Consider the following 25212-nt stretch of genomic DNA (forward strand, 5'->3'; position numbering starts at 1 on the left):
GTTTTACTCAAAACATTGGAAAAAGAGATTTAAGGCAATCGATTCAAAAATCGACTTCGGCCATTACAACCAGAGTCGGGTAAGGGAGTCGGTTACGCGTGGGGAAGGTGTTAGCACCCCACAGCGCCCCTTTCGGGTTCCCTATGACAGATTATTTAAAAATAATAGTGTGAAATTACTAAATTACCCCTATTTATTCTAAGCGATTATAAATTAACTATCTACATGATGACAGTTTAAATATGTACACACAGAAAGCGGTAAAAGAAGGGACTTTAAAGAGATAAACCTTTGAAGCGTGCTTTCTTATATATCTTGACAGAAATTGGGAAGCGTTTTGGCGTTCCCTCCCTCTACAAGACCGCTCGCTCCCTCCTATAAAATTTTAAGTATGGAAATCCGGAGGATTTCCCTTCGACTAGGTTCGAATCTCCAAGCTAAATGCTCGGAATTCCAGAACTTCGTCGGATCGACTCCTAGAGAGATTTCTAGGGCAGAACACTGCTCAAAAATCCCAGAATACTCAAGGAGGGAGTCAAAACTGTGTGTAAAAGTGTAGAATGACGTCCCATTGACGTCATATTTATAGGGATGAGGCTCAATACGGTCTCTGGGGGTCAATACGGTCCACATTGAAATTTTGAACTACAATACGGCCGTATTGAATTCAATACGGCCGTATTGAAGTTCAAAAAACCTTAATACGACCGTATTGAAGTTCAGTGCAGCCGTATTGAAGTTCAGTGCAGCCGTATTGAATTCAATGCAGCCGTATTGAAGTTCAGAAACTTCAATACGGCCGTATTGAGTTCAGTGCGGCCGTATTGTAGTTCAAAATGTGCAGTACGGCCGTACTGAACTCCAAGGAGGCCGTATTGAGCTCCAAACCTCCCACTTTCTTATTTTTGGCTACTCTAAGACCTCTAAACCTACAGATAGTCATCCTATGGTCTTCTGGGAGTCCTTCTGGCTGACTTTCCTTTGATCTTTGAGAGTCTTCGAGTCTTATTTCTGACCCAGACAATTTTAGGGGTCTACAGCTGCCCCCCCTTTACTTAGTCAAACGGCCTTTTAGTGTACCGGTTGATAAGTAAAGGAGTTGACCCAATTGTCCGGGGAATAAGGCCATCCTTCCGACTTGTAGTGTCTTCCGGTGGAAAATTGCTGAGTAGCCTCTCCAGGTTTTGCTTCGCTCGTCGCCCGAGCCGGAAGCTGCATACCTCCGTGCTTCTGAACACTCTGGTAGCGTGAGTACCGCCTCTCCAGGCTCAACTTCACTCGACGCCCGAGCTGGAAGTTGTGAGTACCGCCTCTCCAGGCTTAGCTTCACTTGCCGCCCAAGCTGGAAGCTGTGAGTACCGCCTCTCCAGGCTCTGCTTCGGTGCTTCTGACATCCTAGGCAGCTGAGTTTGCCCTCTCCAGGGTTAGCTTCGCTTGCTGCCCAAGCTGGAAGCTGTGAGTACCGCCTCTCCAGGCTCTGCTTCGGTGCTTCTGACATCCTAGGCAGTTGAGTTTGCCCTCTCCAGGGTTAGCTTCGCTTGCCGCCCAAGCTGGAAGCTGTGAGTACCGCCTCTCCAGGCTCTGCTTCGGTGCTTCTGACATCCTAGGCAGTTGAGTTTTCCCTCTCCAGTGTTAGCTTCGCTTGCCGCCCAAGCTGGAAGCTGTGAGTACCGCCTCTCCAGGCTCTGCTTCGGTGCTTCTGACATCCTAGGCAGTTGAGTTTGCCCTCTCCAGGGTTAGCTTCGCTTGCCGCCCAAGCTGGAAGCTGTGAGTACCGCCTCTCCAGGCTCAACTTCACTCGACGCCCGAGCTGGAAGTTGTGAGTACCGCCTCTCCAGGCTTTGCTTCGCTCGCCGCCCGAGCTGGAAGTTGCATACCTCCGTGCTTCTGAACACTTTGGTAGCGTGAGTACCGCCTCTCCAGGCTCTGCTTTGGTGTTTCTGACAACCTAGGCAGTTGAGTTTGCCCTCTCCAGGGTCTGCGGTTTGCCCTCCCCAGGGTCTGCCTCCGTGTTCTTGACGACGTTGGCAATGTGAGTTTGCCCTCTCCAGGGATCTGTGATGGTTTTGTCTCCACAGTCCACGATGCTGCTTTGACGATTTGTTTTTGATTTTGGTGCCGCTGAGGGCTGGATAACGCAGGGATCGGTCTAGGGGATGTGCAGTTACTCATAGGTTCTTGTGTCCCAACTTTCCATTGTGTAGTTGGTACCCATTGAGGAATTTCTGTTTCCTTGGGGTGTAGACACGAAGATGCTCTTTCTGATGTGAGCGATGCCTTATGATTGGCTGACGTCCTTTGACGTTGTGGAGTATCCCGGTTATCCTTATTCGGGTGACTCTTTTTTGATTGTCTGATTTTTGCTGCCTCTGTGTAGGCTGTTATCTGCTGGGGATTCTGAATGTTGATTTTTGATTGACCTCTTCTGTTAGGCAAATCATCTTGATGTTTAGTGGTTTGGCTAGATGCCGAATTCCGCTTGGGGAATATTTATTTTTTATTTTTCTCCTTTTGTAAGGGTGCCTCTTGAGTAGGCGACTGGGGATTTGGGGATCTTATGTATCCCAGAGTATTATTTAGAAAGCCTCTTCAGGCTTGGCTTCACTCTTTGTTTGAGTTGGAAAGCTATCTTCCACTGAAGAAGTTTAAGTCCTTTCGACTTGGATATTCTGTTTAGATGATCAAGCCTCCCTTGGGGAATTTTGCTGATCTTGGTTTGATAGCTTTTGCTGGGGAATTGGCCCGTGAGTGGAAGCTGAGATATCTCTGGGGAGTATTATTTCAGCGAGCCTCTCCAGGCTCAATTATTCTATACGAGTATTATTTCAACAAGCCTCTCCAGGCTCAGTTATTCTGAGAGAGTATTATTTCGGCAAGCCTCTCCAGGCTCAGTTATTCTGTATGGTGAGAGAGTATTGTTTCGGCGAGCCTCTCCAGGCTCAGTTTTTCTAAGAGTATTATTTCGGCAAGCCTCTCCAGGCTCAGTTATTCTGTATGATGCTGTTGATTTTCTGAATCTTTGCCTTTTTTGTCGAATTTTGGCTTTTTCTGTATTTTTGCCTTTTTTGTCGAATTTTGGCTTTTTCTGTATTTTTGCCTTTTTTGTCGATTTTTGGCTTTTTCTATTATTGATTGCCTTTTTGCCGATTTTTCGGTTTTTTCTGCTGTCATCCACAAGCAATTTTTCCTATTTTCTATTTTATGCAATTGCCTCGTGGTAAGGTCTTTAAATGTGCAACTAATGTGTGTGATGCACGCGATGCAAGTTTTTATTTTTGTTCTTTTATTTAGAAAAAATGAATGGCTCTCCCTATCCTCCTCTTCTTGGAGGAACTTCTGTCATTGACGTGAGGGAATATTTTTGTGAGCCTTTTTACGCAGGAGATTACGGATTTTATAGGAACCCCTCCCATTTTCTTTTATTGACCGATTATTAGGGAATTTCATACAATTTTTTAGAAATACCAATTCAGAGGCATAATCACATGGTCAAGAGAGAAAAGAAATGAATAGATATTTTATTAATATTCACAAGTGTTTTTACAGAAAGATATACAGAAGGAAATTTCTGAAGAATGGCTGGCCTGGGTAGGCTATTTACATTGGGCTTAACAATTATATCTGTAATTGTTGCTCCGTACGTTCTCCTAGTTGTTTCGGGTGATATGCCTGAGTCAGGAGTGTAGACACTGCAAGACGCTTGCTTCTAGAAGATAATCACATGAATCGCCTTTCGGTTTTCGATTCAAGTGATCGTTGCTTGCTTTATTTTTATGTCTTATTCTTTTGCCCCTAACTTTTGCCTAGGACGTATCCTAGCGGGGGTGATTTTGCCTTTGTTTTGCCTAGTACCCTTGTACTGGCAGGCTTTTTATTTTGCCCTAACTTTTGCCTAGGACGCCCTTTTCGGGTTTTCATCCTAGCGGGCCTGTGCAAGCAACGTCTTCAAGCGTAGTACTTCTTTACCACGTCAGCGTTAACTGGGTATCGAAGTTCTTCTCCATCCATGTCCGTGAGGATCAGTGCTCCTCCTGAGAAGGCTCGCCTCACCACATATGGTCCTTCGTAATTTGGGGCCCACTTTCCGATTTTGTCCTTTTGAGCTGGTAGCAACTTCTTCATTACCAGTTCTCCCTCATGATAGACTCGAGGGTGGACTTTCTTGTCAAAAGCCTTTTTAATCTTTCTCTGATAGGCTTGACCATGGCATATGGCGTTCAGCCGTTTTTCTTCAATAAGGTTTAACTGGTCGTATCGGCTTTGAACCCATTCTGCCTCGGAAAGTTTTGCTTCCATGATTACCCTTAGAGAAGGTATCTCAACTTCAACAGGCAAGACCGCCTCCATCCCATAAACGAGGGAGAATGGAGTAGCTCCTGTGGATGTGCGCACTGAAGTCCTGTATCCATGGAGAGCGAAGGGTAGCATCTCATGCCAGTCTTTGAATGAGACAACCATCTTTTGCACTATCTTCTTGATATTTTTATTGGCTGCCTCGACTGCCCCATTCATCTTTGGTCGATAGGGGGAAGAGTTGTGGTGTTGGATTTTGAACTCTTGGCACAGTTCTTCCACCATCTTGTTATTTAGATTGGATCCATTATCAGTGATGATTTTATCGGGAATACCGTATCTGCATATGATGTTCTTCCTGATGAAGGATGTTACCACCTTTCGGGTCACATGAGCATATGATGCCGCTTCTACCCATTTGGTGAAATAGTCAATGGCCACAAGGATGAACCTATGTCCATTGGATGCTTTTGGCTCGATAGGTCCAATAACATCCATGCCCCACATTGCGAATGGCCAAGGCGAAGCCAACACGTTGAGTGGGGTTGGTGGGATATGAATATTGTCGGCGTATGCTTGACATTTATGGCATTTTCGCACATATTGGTAACAATCCTTTTCCATGGTCGACCAATAATATCCCGCCCTGAGGATCTTTTTAGCCATTGCGGGCCCGGGAATGTGGGTACCGAAAACCCCCTCATGAACTTCTTTGATCATGTTTTGAGCTTCGACTTGGTCTACACATCTCAACAAGACCGAGTCATAATTTTTCTTGTAGAGGGTTTCGCCGACTAGCAAAAATCCCATGGCCCTTCTTCGGATATGCTTCTTGTCATTATCACTGGCCATATCAGGATATTCCCCTTTTGTCAAATATTGCTTGATGTCATGGAACCATGGATGATCATCAACTACTTCATCTATCAAAAGGTAAAACGCTTGCTTATCATGCCTCCGGATATTGATGATGGGCATTTCATGCTCATTATCCAAGGCGAACATTGATGATAGTGTGGCAAGAGCGTTGGCAAACTGATTTTCCTCCCTTGGAATGTATTCAAAGATGACACTTTGGAAGAGTTGTGTCAAATCTTTGATGTGCTCAACATATGGTATCAATTTGGGATTTCGGACTTCCCATTCACCTCGTAATTGGTAGATGACTAGGGCCGAATCACCAAATACTTTGAGCTTTAGGATACCATTGTTGATGGCTGCTTGGATTCCCAACGCGCAAGCCTCGTATTCTGCCATATTGTTTGTACAATCGAAGTTGAGTCTTGCCGTTATGGGGATGTGTTTTCCTTGTGGAGAGATTAGCACTGTGCCAATCCCTCGTCCAAGCATGTTGGAGGCTCCATCAAAATACATGGTCCATGCATCATCTTTAAGCTCTTCATGTTGTAGATGCATTATATGCTCATCGGGGAAATCATCCTGAAGGGATTGGTAGTCGTTGGTCGGCCCGTGTGCTAGGTAATCAGCTAGGGTACTACCCTTGATGGCCTTTTGAGTGACATGTATGATGTCAAATTCTGATAACTGTACTTGCCATCGGGCAATCTTCCCAGTGATTATTGGTTTGTCGAACACGTACTTGATTGGGTCCATTTTGGAAACCAACCAAGTAGTATGCCATATCATATACTGCCTGAGCCTTTGCGTTGCCCATGCTAACGCGCAGCACGTTTTTTCTAGCGGCGTATAGCGGGTTTCATAATCAAGAAATTTCTTGCTCAGGTAGTAGATGGCTTGTTCTTTCTTTCCTGTTTCATCTTGTTGTCCCAGCACAGCCCCCATAGACTCATCAAGCACCGTCAAGTAGAGGATTAATGGTCTTCCCTCGACAGGTGGCACCAATACCGGTGGATTGGCCAAGCACTGTTTGATCTTATCAAAAGCTTGTTGACAATTTTCATCCCAAACTTCGGAATGATTCTTGCGCAACAGCTTGAATATTGGCTTTCACGTGTCAGTCAACTATGCGATGAACCTTGCGACGTAGTTCACCCTGCTGAGGAATCCTCTAATTTCTTTCTCAGTTTTAGGAGGAGGCATTTCCATTATTGCCTTTACTTTATCAGGGTCCACCTCTATGCCTTTTTCACTGACGATGAACCCGAGAAGCTTACCCGACCGGACTCCGAAAGTACACTTTGCCGGATTTAGCTTAAGCTGATACTTGCGAAGCCGATTGAATAATTTTCTCAAATATTGGACATGATCCATCTCATCTTTTGACTTTGCGATCATGTCATCCACATATACTTCAATTTCTTTGTGGATCATATCATGGAATAACGTCACCATCGCTCGTTGATAGGTGGCACCCGCATTCTTGAGTCCAAAAGGCATTACCCTGTAGCAAAAAGTACCCCAGGGTGTAATGAAGGAAGTCTTCTCGCGGTCTTCCACATTCATCTTGATTTGGTTGTACCCAGAGTACCCATCCATGAAGGAATAGAGTGTGTTTGTGGCTGTATGATCTACCAATGTATCGATGTGTGGTAAGGGAAAATCGTCCTTTGGACTAGCACGATTAAGATCCCTGTAGTCAACACAAACTCTAACCTTTCCATTCTTTTTAATGACTGGCACAATGTTAGCCAGCCATTCGGGATACTGGGACACAACCAGGAACCCCGCGTCTAATTGTGTTTCTACCTCCTCCTTGATCTTTAAAGACCATTCGGGCTTGACTCGTCGGAGCTTTTGTTTGACGGGTCGAAACCCTTTTTTCAGTGGTAATTTGTGCTCGACGATATTAGAGTCCAAACCGGGCATATCATGGTACGACCATGCAAATACATCTTTGTATTCCTTTAACAACTGGATCAATTGCTCCCTTATTTCATCACTGATATGGGTTCCAATATTGACCTCTTTTATTTCTTGGCCTTGCCCCAAATTTACGGTCTCCAATTTTTCTTGATGCGGTTGGAGTAGACGAGCCTCTTGATCTAGCAGTCTTTGCAAGTCCGGAGAAATGGTCTCCTCATCACTGTCCAACTCAACCCATTCATCCTCAACTTTCGGATCCCGGTCGGAGCGAACAATCACAGACATAATTGTTTTATTGGTTCTGTTTAGGTTTAGAATTTATTAATATTAATGAGAGAAAGAGAGAAAAGAACAAATGAGAGAATAATGTGTGAAAAATGCCTCTTTATTGATATGTATTAAAATTTGTACAAAGAAAAGAAAAGAAAAATATGGAGGGGCCCTATTGTGGCTTGTCATTCTCTACTCCTGCTTTGGTAGAGGATTCTTGCTCACGTCGGGTGCTGTCGAATCGAAGGTGACCCACCCGGCATCAATAAGGTCTTGGACCTTGTGTTTGAGAGCCCTACAGTTCTCCGTTGAATGTCCTGGTGCCCCCGAGTGGTATAGGCATTTATCTTGTGGTTTGTACCACTCGGGATAAGGTGGATCCATCTTCCTTGGTGGAATGTAAGCTAGAAGATGAGCTTCCACTAACTTCGGCAGGAGGTCGCTATATGTGGTCGGAAGTTTATCAAGCTTCCTCACAGGGTTATACTGCGACTTTCCTGACTTCGAAGTGGAAGAAGATGAAGAAATGGTTATAGCGTTGACTCCTCCTTCTTTCTTCTTCCCGAAGGCCCTCTTAGCTTCATATGGTTGGGAAGGCTTAGCCAGCTTCCCACTTTTGAGTCCTTGTTCCACCCTTTCTCCAATGGTGATGATGTCCGAGAAGAGTGTTGTCGTGTTCCCTATCATCTTGTCATAATAGGGACCAGTCAACGAATTGATGAACAAGGACACCGTCTCCTTATCCGACAGCGGGGGCTCTATCTGTGCCGCCAACTCCCTCCAACGTTGGGCGTACGCCTTGAAGGATTCATCGTTCTTTTCACTCAAGGCTTGAAGATCTGACCTATCGGGTGTTAGGTCGATGTTGTATTTGTAGCGCTTGAGAAAGGCGTCCGCCAACTGCCTCCATGTGTGTACTAGATTTCCATCTAGCTGCATATACCAGTTGAGCGCGGTATCAGCCAAGCTCTCTTGGAAGCAGTGGATCAAGAGCTTTTCGTTTGTGGCATATGCAGCCATTTTGCGACAGTACATGGTGAGATGACTCTTAGGGCAAGTCGATCCCACGTACTTTGGGAAATCCGGCACTTTAAATTTAGGAGGGAATTGGATGTCCCTCACTAAACACATGTCGGCGGCATCTTTGATGTCAAAATCATGCCCCTCCATAGCCCTCAACAGATCCTCTAGGGCGTGGAATTGGTCTTTTGAAATTTCAGGCTCTCTAATCGTAATCCCCGCCCCAAGGGGTACAGCTCGCGGAGGGTCTTCCTCGTGCTCTTCCTCCTCTCCATGATGGGACTCATGGTCACTGTGGTGTGATCCATGCATATTGTGGTGACGCATGAGCTCCATCATTTGCGCCATCTGTTCTTTGAGCTGAGAGAGCTCGGTTGTGAGCTTCTTATTTTGCTCTTCCAGCGCTTCCATTTTCTTGATTTTCTGCGCGCGCGTGAGGACAGAGAGATGACCAGCCACTTTCTAAAATGGATGTTTATTCTAATTAGCTTATTTATGATATGAATACACTCTTGATGTGAGCTTGATAATCTGTCATCTTTAAGGCGCTGCCTTTTTAAGATGAAAGTTTATCACCCTCCCTAGCCTATGACCTCTCCACAACGGAGAATCTCAATAGTCACGGGTCTCTTTCACTCACATCGAGAGGGTATTAGTGAACCTATAAATGATGATGAGGATGCATGAGGTATTATTGATAATGATGCCTATGCTCCTTACTTTTATTATATTTTCACACATTGGTTTTTCCTCTCATGTCATGACATTTTCATGCATGGGGATTATTCTTTAGACCTTATCACGAGGTTATTTATTAATGCACAAACAATTGCACATAAGCATTTACACAAACAATTCACTTATCCACGAACAGTCACGAGCGAATCACGAGGTAGGGGTTTCCTGCAGAAAAGTGCATATTCAAGGTGGTTCTAACTGTTCTCACCGGTCTGAGGCCCCCAAGGTGCCCCCATTATAGGGACCCAATTCCTCTCGTCGTAAGTCGATGGAAAGCTCCAACGCACTGTCGGACTCGAGTTCATGGTTATCACCTTGAGTGATGCTTTCCGACAACGGTCTACGGGCACCTATAGACCCATTCGACAACCGGCCGTACTAAGATCCACTCCCTATGGCTTACCACTCATGCCCCCGGGTATAGAGGGAACTGTTGTGTGCAAAGGTTTGTGTGCAGTTTTTATTTCAAACAATTGCAAAAATTTAAACATACAACAGTTATTTAAAGCCAAATAGGTAAAACGTGTTATTATACAAACAAGGGGTAATGAAGTAATTTTAACTATTATTTGTTAAAAAATAATCTGTCACTAAATGGGACTGACTCTCGAGGCTTCCCCAGTGGAGTCGCCATCTGTCGCCACCCGGCCCGAAACGGGCTTTCGGCATTCGCGAAGGATGGATGGACTCTTTTGTTTGTTTAAAAATATGGATTGCTAGAATGACTTATTCTCAAACTGAGACCTCGTCAAACGAGCAATTTTATTAAAAGGCTCACCAATCCATGTTAATCCCAAGCGGGACCCTCCATGGATTTGCGGTTTTCATAAAAAGGAAGGGTTCATCGAGTCGCCACCAATGTTTTACTCAAAACATTGGAAAAAGAGATTTAAGGCAATCGATTCAAAAATCGACTTCGGCCATTACAACCAGAGTCGGGTAAGGGAGTCGGTTACGCGTGGGGAAGGTGTTAGCACCCCACAGCGCCCCTTTCGGGTTCCCTATGACAGATTATTTAAAAATAATAGTGTGAAATTACTAAATTACCCCTATTTATTCTAAGCGATTATAAATTAACTATCTACATGATGACAGTTTAAATATGTACACACAGAAAGCGGTAAAAGAAGGGACTTTAAAGAGATAAACCTTTGAAGCGTGCTTTCTTATATATCTTGACAGAAATTGGGAAGCGTTTTGGCGTTCCCTCCCTCTACAAGACCGCTCGCTCCCTCCTATAAAATTTTAACTATGGAAATCCGGAGGATTTCCCTTCGACTAGGTTCGAATCTCCAAGCTAAATGCTCGGAATTCCAGAACTTCGCCGGATCGACTCCCAGAGAGATTTCTAGGGCAGAACACTGCTCAAAAACCCCAGAATACTCAAGGAGGGAGTCAAAACTGTGTGTAAAAGTGTAGGATGACGTCCCATTGACGTCATATTTATAGGGATGAGGCTCAATACGGTCTCTGGGGGTCAATACGGTCCACATTGAAATTTTGAACTACAATACGGCCGTATTGAATTCAATACGGCCGTATTGAAGTTCAAAAAACCTCAATACGGCCGTATTGAAGTTCAGTGCAGTCGTATTGAAGTTCAGTGCAGCCGTATTGAATTCAATGCAGCCGTATTGAAGTTCAGTGCAGCCGTATTGAATTCAATGCAGCCGTATTGAGTTTAGTGCGGCCGTATTGTAGTTCAAAATGTGCAGTACGGCCGTACTGAACTCCAAGGAGGCCGTATTGAGCTCCAAACCTCCCACTTTCTTATTTTTGGCTACTCTAAGACCTCTAAACCTACAGATAGTCATCCTATGGTCTTCTGGGAGTCCTTCTGGCTGACTTTCCTTTGATCTTTGAGAGTCTTCGAGTTTTATTTCCGACCTGGACAATTTTAGGGGTGTCGCCACCGGCCCGAAACGGGCTTTCGGCATTCGCGAAGGATGGTTGGACTCTTTTGTTTGTTTAAAAATATGGATTGCTATAATGACTTATTCTCAAACTGAGACCTCGTCAAACGAGCAATTTTATTAAAAGGCTCACCAATCCATGTTAATCCCAAGCGGGACCCTCCATAGATTAGCGGTTTTCATAAAAAGGAAGGGTTCATGGAGTCGCCACCAATGTTTTACTCAAAACATTGGAAAAAGGGATAAGGCAATTGATTTTATAAATCAACTTCGGCCATTACAACCAGAGTTGGGTAAGGGAGTCGGTTACGCGTGGGGAAGGTGTTAGCACCCCACAGCGCCCCTTTCGGGTTCCCTATGACAGATTATTTCTAAAATAATAGCGCAAAAATTACTAAATTACCCCTATTTATTATAAGCGATTATAAGCGAAATATCTACATGATGATAATTTAAGTATGCAACACTCAGAAAGCAGTAAAAGAAAGGATTTAAGAAGGAAACCTTTGAAGCGTGCTTTTCTATATATTTAAACAGAAATTGGGAAGCTTTTTGGCGTTCCCTCACTCTACAAGCCCGCTCGCTCCTTCCTAAAAAATAATTTTTGACTTGGAAATCCAATGGATTTCCCTTCGACTTAGTTCGAGACTCAAGCAAAATGCTCAGAACTCAAAAACTTCGTCGGATCAACTCTCCGAGTGATTTCTAGGCAGAGCACTGCTCAAAAAAACCCAGGATACTCAAGAAGAGGGTTAAAACTCCGTCCAAAAGTGTGAAATGACGTCCCATTGACGTCATATTTATAGGGAAAAGGCTCAATACGGTCTCTGGGGGTCAATACGGTCAACACTGAAATTTTGAACTACAATACGGCCGTATTGAATTCAATACGGCCGTATTGAAGTTCAAAAAACCTTAATACGGCCGTATTGAAGTTCAGTGCAGCCGTATTGAAGTTCAGTGCAGTCGTATTGAATTCAATGCAGCCATATTAAAGTTCAGTGCAGCCGTATTGAATTCAATGCAGCCGTATTGAAGTTCAGAAACTTCAATACGGCCGTATTGAGTTCAGTGCGGCCGTATTGAAGTTCAAAATGTTCAATACGGCCGTACTGAACCTCTGGGAGGCCGTATTGGGCTTCATTCCTCCCATTTTTCTTATTTTAGCTATTCTAAGACCTCTAAACCTACAGATAGTCATCCTATGGTCTTCTGGGAGTCCTTCCGGCTGACTTTCCTTTGGTCTTCGAGAGTCTTCAAGCTTTATTTCCGACCCGGACAATTTTAGGGGTCTACAGCTGCCCCCCCTTTACTTAGTCGGACGGCCTTTTGGTGTACCGGCTGACAAGTAAAGGAGTTGACCCAATTTTCCGGGTGATGTGCCAACCTTCTGACTTGTAGCGTCTTCCGGTGGAAAATTGTTGAGTAGCCTCTCCAGGTTGTTGCATACCTCGGCGTTTCTGACAACCTCGGTAGCTAAGTTTACCCTCTCCAGGGTCAACTTCACTCGACGCCCGAGCCGGAAGTTGAACACCAACGTGCCTCTGACGACGCTGATGGTTGAGTACCGCCTCTCCAGGCCTAGCCTCACTCGACGCCCGAGCCGGAAGCTAGACACCAGTGTTAACATCACCGATGATTGAGTACTGCCTCTCCAGGCTCTGCTTCGGTTGTTTCTGACGACCTAGGCAGCTAAGTTTACCCTCTCCAGGGTCAACTTCTCTCGACGCCCGAGCCGGAAGTTGAACACCAACGTGCCTTTGACGACGCTGATGGTTGAATACCGCCTCTCCAGGCCCTGCCTCTCAACATGAGGTAGTTGAGTATCGCCTCTCCAGGCCCTGCCTCTTAACATTCGGCAGTTGAGTATCGCCTCTCCAGGCCCTGCCTCTTAACATTCGGCAGTGTGAGTTTACCCTCTCCAGGGTCTGCGTCCGTGTCTTCTGATCACTTCGGCAATGTAAGTTTACCCTTTCCAGGGATTTGAGATGATTTTTGTCTCCACAGTCCACGATGCTGCTTCGACGGTTTTTCTGATTTTGTGCCGCTGAGGGCTGGATAACGCAGGGATCCGTCTAGGGGATGTGCAGTCATTCATAGGTTCCTGTGCTCCAATTTGCATTGCATTATTGGTACCCATGGGGAATTTCTGACTCCTTGGGGTGTAGACACAGATGCTCTCTCTTTGAGTTGAGCGGTGCCTTTGGCTGACGTCCTTTTGACGTAGGTGGAGTATCCCGGTTGTCCTTATTCGGGTGTCTCTTTTCGATTTTTTTGATTTTTTGTAGCCTCTGTGTAGGCTGTTTATCCACTGGGGATTTTGTCATTCATTTCTTGACTGGCCTCTTCTGTTAGGCAAATAATCTTGATGTTTGGTGCTTGGCTGGATGCCGCATTCCGCTTGGGGAATATTTATTGATATATATTTTTTGATTTTTTTCCTTTTTATAGGAATGCCTCTTGAGTAGGCGACTGGGGATTTAGGGATCTTATGTATCCCAGAGTATTATTTAGGAAGCCTCTACAGGCTTAGACTCACTCAATGCCTGAGTTGGAGAGCTATCTTCCACTGAGGAAGTTTTAAGTCCTTTGACTGAATATTTTGCTTTGGATGATCGCGTTTCCATTGGGGATTTTTGCCGATCTTGCTTTGATAGCTCTCGCTGGGGAATTTGGCCCGTGAGTGGGAGCTGAGATATCTCTGGGGAGTATTATTTCGGCGAGCCTCTCCAGGCTCAATTATTCTGAGAGAGTATTATTTCGGCAGGCCTCTCCAGGCTCAGTTATTCTGTACGAGGCGATTGATTTTCTAAATCTTTTGCCTTTTTTGTCGTTTTTGGCTTTTTCTGTACTTTTTTTGCCTTTTCTGTTGATTTGCGGCTTTTTCTGTTTGACCGCTGCCATACACAAGCAATTTTTCTATTTTCTATTTTATGCAATTTCCTCATGATAAGGTCTTCGAATGTGCAACTAATGTGTGTGATGCACAAATGCAAGTTTTATTATTTAATGTTTTTAGAAAAATGAATGGCTCTCCCTATCCTCCTTTTCTTGGAGGAATTTCTGTCATTGACGTGAGGAAATATTTTTGTGAGCCTTTTATGCAGGAGATTATGGATTTTATAGGAACCCCTCCAATTTTCTTTATTGACCGATTATTAAGGAATTTCATACAATTTTTTAGAAATACCAATTTAGAGGCATAATCATATGGTCAAGAGAGAAAAGAAACAAATGGATATTTTATTTGATATTCAAAAATGTTTTTACAGAAAGATTTGCAAAGGGAATTTCTGAAGAATGGCTGGCCAAGGTGGGCTATTTATACATTTGGCTTAAACAATCATATCTGTAATTGTCGCTCTTCCCGTTCCCCTAGCTGCTTCGGGTGAGATGCCTGAGCCAGGAGTGTAGACACTGTAAGACGCTTGCTTCTAGAAGATAATCACATGAATTGCCTTTCGGTTTTCGATTCAAGTGATCGTTGCTTGCTTTATTTTTATGTCTTATTCTTTTGCCCCTAACTTTTGCCTAGGACGTATCCTAGCGGGGATAATTTTGCCTTTGTTTTGCCTAGTACCCTTGTACTGGCGGGCTTTTCGTTTTGCCCTAACTTTTGCCTAGGATGCCCTTTTTGGGTTTTCATCCTAGCGGGCTTGTGCAAGCAACGTCTTCAAGCATAATACTTCTTTACCACGTCAGCGTTGACTGGGTATCGAAGTTCTTCTCCGTCCATGTTTGTGAGGATCAGTGCTCCTCCGGAGAAGGATCGCTTCACCACGTATGGTCCTTCGTAATTTGGGGCCCACTTTCCGATTTTGTCCTTTTGAGCTGGTAGCAATTTCTTCATCACCAGCTCTCCCTCATGGTAGATTCGAGGGTGGACTTTCTTGTCAAAAGCCTTTTTGATCTTCCTTTGGTAGGCTTGACCATGACATATGGCGTTCAGTCATTTTTCTTCGATAAGGTTCAATTGGTCGTATCGGCTTTGAACCCATTCTGCCTCGGAAAGTTTTGCTTCCATGATTACTCTCAGAGAAGGTATCTCGACTTCAACAGGCAGAACTGCCTCCATTCCATAAACAAGGGAAAATGGAGTAGCTCCTGTGGATGTGCGCACTGAAGTCCTGTATCCATGGAGAGCGAAGGGTAACATCTCATGCCAGTCTTTGAATGAGACAACCATCTTCTGTACTATTTTCTTGATATTCTTATTGGCTGCCTCGACTGCCCCATTCATCTTTGGTCGATAGGGGGAAGAGTTGTGGTGTTGGATTTTGAACTCTTGGCCAGTTCTTCCACCATCTTGTTATTTAGATTGGATCCATTATCAGTGATGATCTTATCGGGAATACCGTATCTGCATATAATGTTTTTTCTGATGAAGGACGTTACCACCTTTCGGGTCACATGAGCATACGATGCCGCTTCTACCCATTTGGTGAAATAATCAATGGCCACCAGGATGAATCTATGTCCATTGGATGCCTTTGGTTCGATGGGTCCAATAACATCCATGCCCCACATTGCAAATGGCCAAGGTGAAGCCAATACATTGAGTGGCGTTGGTGGGACATGAATATTGTCGGCATATGCTTCACATTTGTGGCATTTCCGAACGTATTGGTAACAATCCCTTTCCATGGTCGACCAATAGTACCCTGCCCTAAGGATTTTCTTAGCCATTGCAGGTCCGGGAATGTGGGTACCGAAAACCCCCTCATGTATTTCTTTGATCACATTTTGAGCTTCGACTTGGTCTACACACCTCAACAAAACCGAGTCATAATTCTTTTTGTAGAGGGTTTCTCCTATCAGCAGAAATCCCATGGCCCTTCTTCGGATATGCTTTTTGTCATTATCGTTGGCCATATCAGGATATTCCCTTTTTTTCAGATATTGTTTGATATCGTGGAACCATGGAAAATCGTCGATAACTTCAGCTATCAGAAGGCAGAACGCTTGCTTATCATGCCGTCGGATATTAATGATGGGCATTTCATGCTCTTTATCCAAGGCGAACATCGACGAGAGTGTAGCAAGAGCGTCGGCAAACTGATTTTCCTCCCTTGGAATATACTCAAAGACGACACTTTGAAAAAGATGTGTCAAGTCTTTGATATGCTCAACATATGGTATTAGTTTAGGATTTCGGACTTCCCAGTCACCTCGTAGCTGATGAATGACTAAAGCCGAATCTCCAAACACTTTGAGCTTTAGGATACCATTGTTGATAGCTGCTTGGATTCCTAGCGCGCAAGCTTCGTATTCGGCCATGTTGTTTGTACAGTCGAAATTGAGTCTTGCTGTTAGGGGGATATGCTTTCCTTGTGGGGAGATTAACACTGTTCCAATCCCCTGTCCAAGCATGTTGGAGGCTCCATCAAAATACATGGTCCACGCATCATCTTTGCGCTCTTCATGTTGTAAGTTCATGATATCCTCATCGGGGAAATCATCCTGAAGGGATTGATAGTCATTGGTCGGCCCGTGTGCTAGGTAATCAGCTAGGGTACTGCCCTTGATGGCCTTTTGGGTGACATGTATGATGTCAAATTCTGATAATTGCACTTGCCATCGGGCAATCTTCCCAGTGATTATGGGTTTGTCGAACACATACTTAATTGGGTCCATTTTGGAAACCAACCAAGTAGTATGCCTAATCATATACTGCCTGAGCCTTTGTGTTGCCCATGCTAACGCGCAGCACGTCTTTTCTAGCGGCGTGTAGCGGGTTTCATAATCAAGAAACTTTTTGCTCAGGTAGTAGATGGCTTGTTCTTTCTTCCTTGTTTCATCTTGTTGTCCTAGCACAGCTCCCATGGACTCATCAAGTACCGTTAGATAGAGGATTAATGGTCTTCCCTCAACAGGTGGCACCAACACTGGTGGATTGGCCAAGCACTGTTTGATCTTATCGAAAGCTTGTTGACAATTCTCATCCCAAGTTTCGGAATGATTCTTGTGCAACAGCTTGAATATCGGTTTGCACGTGTCAGTCAATTGTGCGATGAACCTCGCGACGTAGTTCACCCTGCCGAGGAATCCTCTTATTTCTTTCTCGGTTCTAGGAGGAGGCATTTCCATTATTGCCTTTACTTTATCGGGGTCCACCTCTATGCCTTTTTCACTGACGATGAACCCGAGAAGCTTACCTGACCGAACTCCGAAAGTACACTTAGCCGGGTTTAGCTTAAGCTGATACTTACGAAGCCGATTGAATAATTTTCTCAAATATTGGATGTGGTCCATCTCGTCCTTCGACTTTGCGATCATGTCATCCACGTATACTTCAATTTCTTTGTGGATCATATCGTGGAATAGCGTCACCATCGCTCGTTGGTAGGTGGCACCCGCATTTTTAAGTCCAAAAGGCATCACCCTGTAGCAGAAAATGCCCCAGGGTGTAATGAAAGAAGTTTTCTCGCGGTCTTCTATATTCATCTTTATTTGATTATACCTCGAGTATCCATCCATAAAGGAATAGAGTGTGTTTGTGGCAGTGTGATCCACAAGTGTATCGATGTGGGGCAAGGGAAAATCGTCCTTTGGACTGGCACGATTCAAATCCCTATAATCAACACACACTCTAACCTTCCCATTCTTTTTGATGACTGGCACAATGTTAGCCAGCCATTCGGGATACTGGGATACAACCAAGAATCCCGCGTCTAATTGTTTTTCTACCTCCTCCTTAATCTTTAAGGACCATTCGAGCTTGATTCGTCGAAGCTTTTGCTTAATGGGTCGAAACCCCTCTTTTAATGGCAACTTGTGTTCGACGATGTTGGAGTCCAAACCGGGCATATCATGGTACGACCATGCAAATACGTCTTTGTATTCCCTCAACAATTGAATCAATTGCGTTTTTATTTCATCACTGATATGGGTCCCAATATTGACTTCTTGTAACTCTTGACCCTGCCCCAAATTCACGGTCTCCAATTTCTCTTGATATGGCTGGAGTAGACGAGCTTCTTGATCTAGCAGTCTTTGCAGATCTGGAGAGATGGTCTCCTCATCACTGTCCGACTCAACCCATTCATCCTTGGCTTTCGGATCCCGATCAGAGCGAACAATCACAGACATAATTATTTACTGGTTCTGTTTAGGTTTAGAATTATTAATATTGGTGAGAGAGAGAGAATAGAACAAAATGAGAGAATAATGTATGAAAAATGCCTCTTTATTGATATATGTATGTAAAACTGTACAAAACCCTTATTTACATGAAAAGGTCCTCATGATCTCGGGTACTGATCATGAGTCCCCAAAAGAAAAATGTGGAGGGGTCCTATCATGGCTTGCCCTTCTCTCTACTCCTGTTTTGGCAGAGGGTTCTTGCTCACGTCGGGCGCTGTCGAATCGAAAGTGACCCAACCAGCGTCAATAAGGCTTTGGACCTTGTGCTTGAGAGCTAGGCAGTTCTCCGTTGAATGCCCCGGCGCTCCCGAATGGTATAGACATTTGTCTTGTGGTTTGTACCAATCGGGGTAAGGTGGGTCGATCTTTCTCGGTGGAACATAAGCTAGAAGTTGGGCTTCTACTAGCTTCGGCAGGAGATCGCTATAAGTGGTCGGAAGTTTGTCAAACTTCTTCACAGAGTTGTATTGCGATTTACCTGACTTCGAAGTGGAAGAAGATGGAGAAATGGTTACAGCGTTGACTCCTCCTTCTTTCTTCTTCCCGAAGGCCTTCTTAGCTTCATATGGTTGGGAAGGGTTAGCCAGCATCCCACTTTTGAGTCCTTGTTCCACCCTTTCTCCAATGGTGATGATGTCCGAGAAGAGTGTTGTCGTGTTCCCTATCATCTTGTCATAATAGGGACCAGTCAACGAATTGATGAACAAGGACATTGTCTCCTTATCCGACAGCGGGGGCTCTATCTGTGCCGCCAACTCCCTCCAACGTTGGGCGTACGCCTTGAAGGATTCATCGTTCTTTTTACTCAAGGCTTGAAGATCTGACCTATCGGGTGTTAGGTCGATGTTGTATTTATAGCGCTTGAGAAAGGCGTCGGCCAACTGCCTCCATGTATGTACTAGATTTCCATCTAGCTGCATATACCAATTGAGCGCAGTATCGGCTAAGCTCTCTTGGAAGCAATGGATCAAGAGCTTTTCATTCGTGGCATATGCAGCCATTTTGCGACAGTACATGGTGAGATGACTCTTAGGGCAAGTCGATCCCACGTACTTTGGGAAATCTGGCACTTTAAATTTAGGAGGGAATTGGATGTCCCTCACTAAACACATGTCGGCGGCATCTTTGATGTCAAAATCATGCCCCTCCATAGCCCTCAACCGATCCTCTAGGGCGTGGAATTGTTCCTTTGAAACCTCGGGCTCTTTGATTACAATTCCAGCCCCTATAGGTATAGCGTGTGGAGGCTCTTCCTCGTGTTCTTCTTCCTCTCCATGATGGGACTCATGGTCATTGTGGTGTGATCCATGCACATTGTGGTGACGCATGAGCTCCATCATTTGCGCCATCTGTTCTTTGAGCTGAGAGAGCTCGGTTGTGAGCTTCTTATTTTGCTCTTCCAGCGCTTCCATTTTCTTGATTTTCTGCGCGCGCGTGAGGATAGAGAGATGACCAGCCACTTTCTAAAATGAATGTTTATTCTAATTAGCTTATTTATGATATGAATACACTCTTGATGTGAGCTTGATAATCTTTCATCTTTAAGGCGCTGCCTTTTTAAGATGAAAGTTTATCACCCTCCCTAGCCTATGATCTCTCCACAACGGAGAATCTCAATAGTCACGGGTCTCTTTTACTCACATCGAGAGGGTATTAGTGAACCTATAAATGATGATGAGGATGCATGAGGTATTATTGATAATGATGCCTATGCTCCTTACTTTTATTATATTTTCACACATTGGTTTTTCCTCTCATGTCATGACATTTTCATGCATGGGGATTTATTCTTTGACCTTATCACGAGGTTATTTATTAATGCACAAACAATTGCATATAAGCATTTACACAAACAATTCACTCATCCACGAACAGTCACGAGCGAATCACGAGGTAGGGGTATCCTGCAGAAAAGTGCATATTCAAGGTGGTTCTAACTGTTCTCACCGGTCTGAGGCCCCCAAGGTGCCCCCATTATAGGGACCCAATTCCTCTCGTCGTAAGTCGATGGAAAGCTGCAACGCACTGTCGGACTCGAGTTCATGGTTATCACCTTGAGTGATGCTTTCTGACAACGGTCTACGGGCACCTATAGACCCATTCGACAACCAGCCGTACTAACATCCACTCCCTATGGTTTACCACTCATGCCCCCGGGTATAGAGGGAACTGTTGTGTGCAAAGGTTTGTGTGCAGTTTTTATTTCAAACAATTGCAAAAAATTAAACAAACAACAGTTATTAAAGCCAAATAGATAAACATGTTATCATACAAGCAAGGGGTAATGAAGTAATTTTAACTATTATTTGTTAAAAATAATCTGTCACTAAATGGGACTGACTCTCGAGGCTTCCCCAGTGGAGTCGCCATCTGTCGCCACCGGCCCGAAACGGGCTTTCGGCATTCGCGAAGGATGGTTGGACTCTTTTGTTTGTTTAAAAATATGGATTGCTAGAATGACTTATTCTCAAACTGAGACCTCGTCAAACGAGCAATTTTATTAAAAGGCTCACCAATCCATGTTAATCCCAAGCGGGACCCTCCATAGATTAGCGGTTTTCATAAAAAGGAAGGGTTCATGGAGTCGCCACCAATGTTTTACTCAAAACATTGGAAAAAGGGATAAGGCAATTGATTTTATAAATCAACTTCGGCCATTACAACCAGAGTTGGGTAAGGGAGTCGGTTACGCGTGGGGAAGGTGTTAGCACCCCACAGCGCCCCTTTCGGGTTCCCTATGACAGATTATTTCTAAAATAATAGCGCAAAAATTACTAAATTACCCCTATTTATTATAAGCGATTATAAGCGAAATATCTACATGATGATAATTTAAGTATGCAACACTTAGAAAGCAATAAAAGAAAGGATTTAAGAAGGAAACCTTTGAAGCGTGCTTTTCTATATATTTAAACAGAAATTGGGAAGTTTTTTGGCGTTCCCTCACTCTACAAGCCCGCTCGCTCCTTCCTAAAAAATAATTTTTGACTTGGAAATCCAATGGATTTCCCTTCGACTTAGTTCGAGACTCAAGCAAAATGCTCAGAACTCAAAAACTTCGTCGGATCAACTCTCCGAGTGATTTCTAGGCAGAGCACTGCTCAAAAAAAACCCAGAATACTCAAGAAGAGGGTTAAAACTCCGTCCAAAAGTGTGAAATGACGTCCCATTGACGTCATATTTATAGGGAAAAGGCTCAATACGGTCTCTGGGGGTCAATACGGTCAACACTGAAATTTTGAACTACAATACGGCCGTATTGAATTCAATACGGCCGTATTGAAGTTCAAAAAACCTTAATACGGCCGTATTGAAGTTCAGTGCAGCCGTATTGAAGTTCAGTGCAGTCGTATTGAATTCAATGCAGCCGTATTAAAGTTCAGTGCAGCCGTATTGAATTCAATGCAGCCGTATTGAAGTTCAGAAACTTCAATACGGCCGTATTGAGTTCAGTGCGGCCGTATTGAAGTTCAAAATGTTCAATACGGTCGTACTGAACCTCTGGGAGGCCGTATTGGGCTTCATTCCTCCCATTTTTCTTATTTTAGCTATTCTAAGACCTCTAAACCTACAGATAGTCATCCTATGGTCTTCTGGGAGTCCTTCCGGCTGACTTTCCTTTGGTCTTCGAGAGTCTTCAAGCTTTATTTCCGACCCGGACAATTTTAGGGGTCTACAAGGGGTCTACAGCGGGGCGTCATTAACACAATTACAGGTTGTTTCGCAGGGGGAGGCTCTAATAGCTCGGGGCGGAAATGACATTTGCGCAACATCAACAACGTTCATTCCGCTACCTCGGCCTCGCATCAAAGCTCACCTTCGATTACTTTCACTAATGACAACTACGTTGGCGTCAGCCCCAACCAGGATGACCCAATGGTCATCGCCATGGAAGTCGCCAATTGGGAGGTCCACAAGACATTGATCGACCAAGGGAGCTCGGCTGACGTCCTGTATTGGCCGACGTGCCTCAGGTTAGATATCCCTCGCTCTCTCATCCAACCTCACACAGAGCCCCTAGTCAGTTTTGCAGGAGAGCGAGTACACGCTTGAGGGTACGTGGACCTGTTGACAACTTTTGGGACCTCTCTGGACACCAGGCGGATCATGGTCCGATATCTCCTCGTCGAGGCCAACACGTCCTACAACATCTTTATTGGACGACCGACGCTTAACCAGCTCGGAGCAGTGGTGTCTACCCCACACCTCACCATGAAATTCCCTGGGACTGACGATAAGATTATCTCCGTCAAGGCAAACCAAAAGACAGCCCGGTAGTGCTACGCCGAAAGCCTCAGGGTCTCCTCATCCGACGAACGTTGCTGGAGTGATCCCCCCATAGTGGCTCACATCACCCACGTGGATATCACTGACCTCGACCCGAGATCCGACTCCCATGATGAACGACCAAGTCCCATCGACGAGCTCAATAACCTCCAGATCGGGAGTCTTCCTGGGCAGTGCACGAAATCAGCAAGTAGTTGAACCCGGAGTTGCGGCAACAACTCGAAACTGAGATCCTCAGGAATGCCGACCTCTTTGCATGGTCCAGTGCCAACATGCCAGGTATAGACGCTAACTTCATCTACCACAGGTTAGAAATTCACAAGGAAGCGAAGCCAGTGGCTTAGAGGAAGCGGAAGGTCGGCGGTGAAAGGTAGGAAGCCATCATCGCCGAGACACAAAAGCTACTGAATGCAGACTTCATCCGTGAGGTCAGATACATCACGTGGCTGGCTAACGTGGTTCTGGTGAAGAAGAGTTCGGGGAAGCGGCGCATGTGCGTCAACTACACCGACCTAAACAAAGCATGCCCCAAGGACTCGTACCCCTTGCCGAGCATCGACAGGCTGGTCGATGGAGCATCCTGGCACGCCCTCCTCAGCTTTCTCGATGCCTATTCAGGGTATAACCAGATCATGATGTACCCACCAGACGAGGTGCACACATCATTCATCACCGACCACGCCAATTTCTGATACCAGCTGATGCCATTCGGTCACAAAAATGTAGGGGCTACTTACCAGCGGCTGATGGACAAGGTCTTCCACCAGCAGATCGGGAGAAACATGGAAGTCTACGTTGACGACATGGTGGTCAAAACCACCTCGGCCGAGGGTCATGCTACCGACCTCGCCGAGGTCTTCAGCCAGATTAGGAGACACAACATGCGTCTCAACCCGAAGAAGTGTGTCTTCGGTGTCTATGGAGGTAAGTTCCTCGGTTTTATGATCACTAACAGGGGGATTGAGGCCAACCCGGAAAAGTGCAAAGCCATCATCTAGATGCAAAGTCCTCAAACGGTGAAGGAAGTCCAACGCCTGGCTGGACGATTGGTTTCCCTGTCCCGTTTTATCCCCAAGCTCGTAGAGAAGGCAGGGCCCATCTTCACTCTACTACAAAAGCCAAAAAACTTCGAGTGGACAGATCGGTGCGAGGAGGCTTTTTAGCTTTCTCACGACACCGCCAATCCTCTAGAGGCCGGATCACGTAGCCGACCTCCTCCTCTACTTAGCCGTGGTAGAAGGCGCAATCAGCGCAGTTATAGTGCAAGAGAACCAAAAAGAGCAGACACCTGTCTATTTCATTAGCCAAGTCCTCCATGACGCGGAGAAACAGTATCAGACTATTGAAAAGCTTGCACTGGCGCTCGTCACCACAGCTCGGCGCCTCCGACCATACTTCCAGAGCTACCAAGTGATTGTCAAGACTGACTACCCGGTTAAGCAGATCTTGAGGAAGCAGAGCTCGCCGGATAGATGATAGCCTGGTCGGTAGAATTGTCCGAGTTTGGCATCCAGTACGAAAGTCACGGCACCCTAAAAGCTCAATGCCTGGTCGACTTTGTAGCTAAACTCACGCCTACCTCAATTGAAGAACCACAGGTATGGACTTTTCACGTTGACGGGTCCTCCAACTCTAAGGGTGGTGGTGCAGGCATCATCTTGGAAGGACCGAACCAAGTCACTTTGGAGCAATCCCTCAAGTTCAGCTTCAAGGTGACCAACAACCAGGCAAAGTGTGAGGCGCTTCTCGCAGGGCTAAGGTTGGCTCATGACCTCGGGGCTCGGAGAGTGAGTTGCAACAGCGACTCGAAACTCATGGTAGAGCAGCTCAGTGGAACGTACCAAGCCAAGGACGTTCTCCTACAACGGTATTTCCACGTGGCATCACAACAGATCTCGTCCTTCGACGAGTTCACCATACAACATGTACCACGAGAACAAAACACCAGAGCCGACCTCCTATCAAATCTCGTCAGCACTAAACGCCCTGGACAACATCGGACCATCATCCAGGAGACCTTGCATTCACCCAGCCTAGACGACAAGGTCGTCAACACCAGCAACAACGAAGACCAGGGATGGATGACAGGCATCTGGAGCTACTTGAAGGCAGGAGTTTTGCTCGAAGATAGGGACGAAGCTCGGAAGATGAGGATGAGGTCGGCCAAGTTCGTGATTGTCGGTCATGAACTGTTCAAGCGTGGCATCTCCACCCCACTACTCAAGTGCTTAACTACACAACAGGCAGCCTATGTCATCGAGGAGATCCACCGAGGCATATGTGGCATGCATTCCGGGGCACGCTCAATGGCAACCAGAGTACTCCGAGCAGGATACTACTGGCCCACTTTGAAGTTAGATTGCCAGGACTACGTACAAAGGTGCAAAGAATGCCAGTAGTTCGGCAACTCACATTGGCAACCACCCGAAACTCTTCACCAGATGATGTCGTCATGGCCTTTTTCCCAGTGGGGTATGGACATCCTCGGGCCATTCCCCCCCACGAAAGGTCAACTCAAGTTCCTCCTAGTGGCGATCGACTATTTCACCAAGTGGATTGAGGCATGCCCACTCACCAAAATCACCACCGAAAATGTACAGATATTCACCTGGAGGAATATTGTTTGCAGATTCAGAATCCCTCACACCCTCGTTACCGACAACAGTAGGCAGTTCATCGCACAAGGCTTCGAGGACTTCCTCCGTGAGCTCGGTATCAAGCATCTCCCAACCTCGGTGGAACACCCCTAGACCAATGGTCAGGC

At 45.3% G+C, this 25212-nt stretch overlaps 1 protein-coding gene across 1 annotated transcript; it reads left to right on the forward strand.

Annotated features, from left to right (window-relative positions):
• Positions 1 to 24262: 24262 nt before the first annotated feature.
• Positions 24263 to 24847, forward strand: LOC145958627 (uncharacterized). Its single transcript, XM_083076132.1, has one exon. It carries the CDS (start codon positions 24263 to 24265, stop codon positions 24845 to 24847), a length of 585 nt encoding a protein of 194 aa, XP_082932258.1.
• Positions 24848 to 25212: the final 365 nt, after the last annotated feature.

The sequence above is a fragment of the Cajanus cajan genome, chromosome 6 (assembly GCF_000230855.2).
Source record: "Cajanus cajan strain Asha chromosome 6, NIPB_CcT2T_4, whole genome shotgun sequence".
NCBI classification, from domain to species: domain Eukaryota; kingdom Viridiplantae; phylum Streptophyta; class Magnoliopsida; order Fabales; family Fabaceae; genus Cajanus; species Cajanus cajan.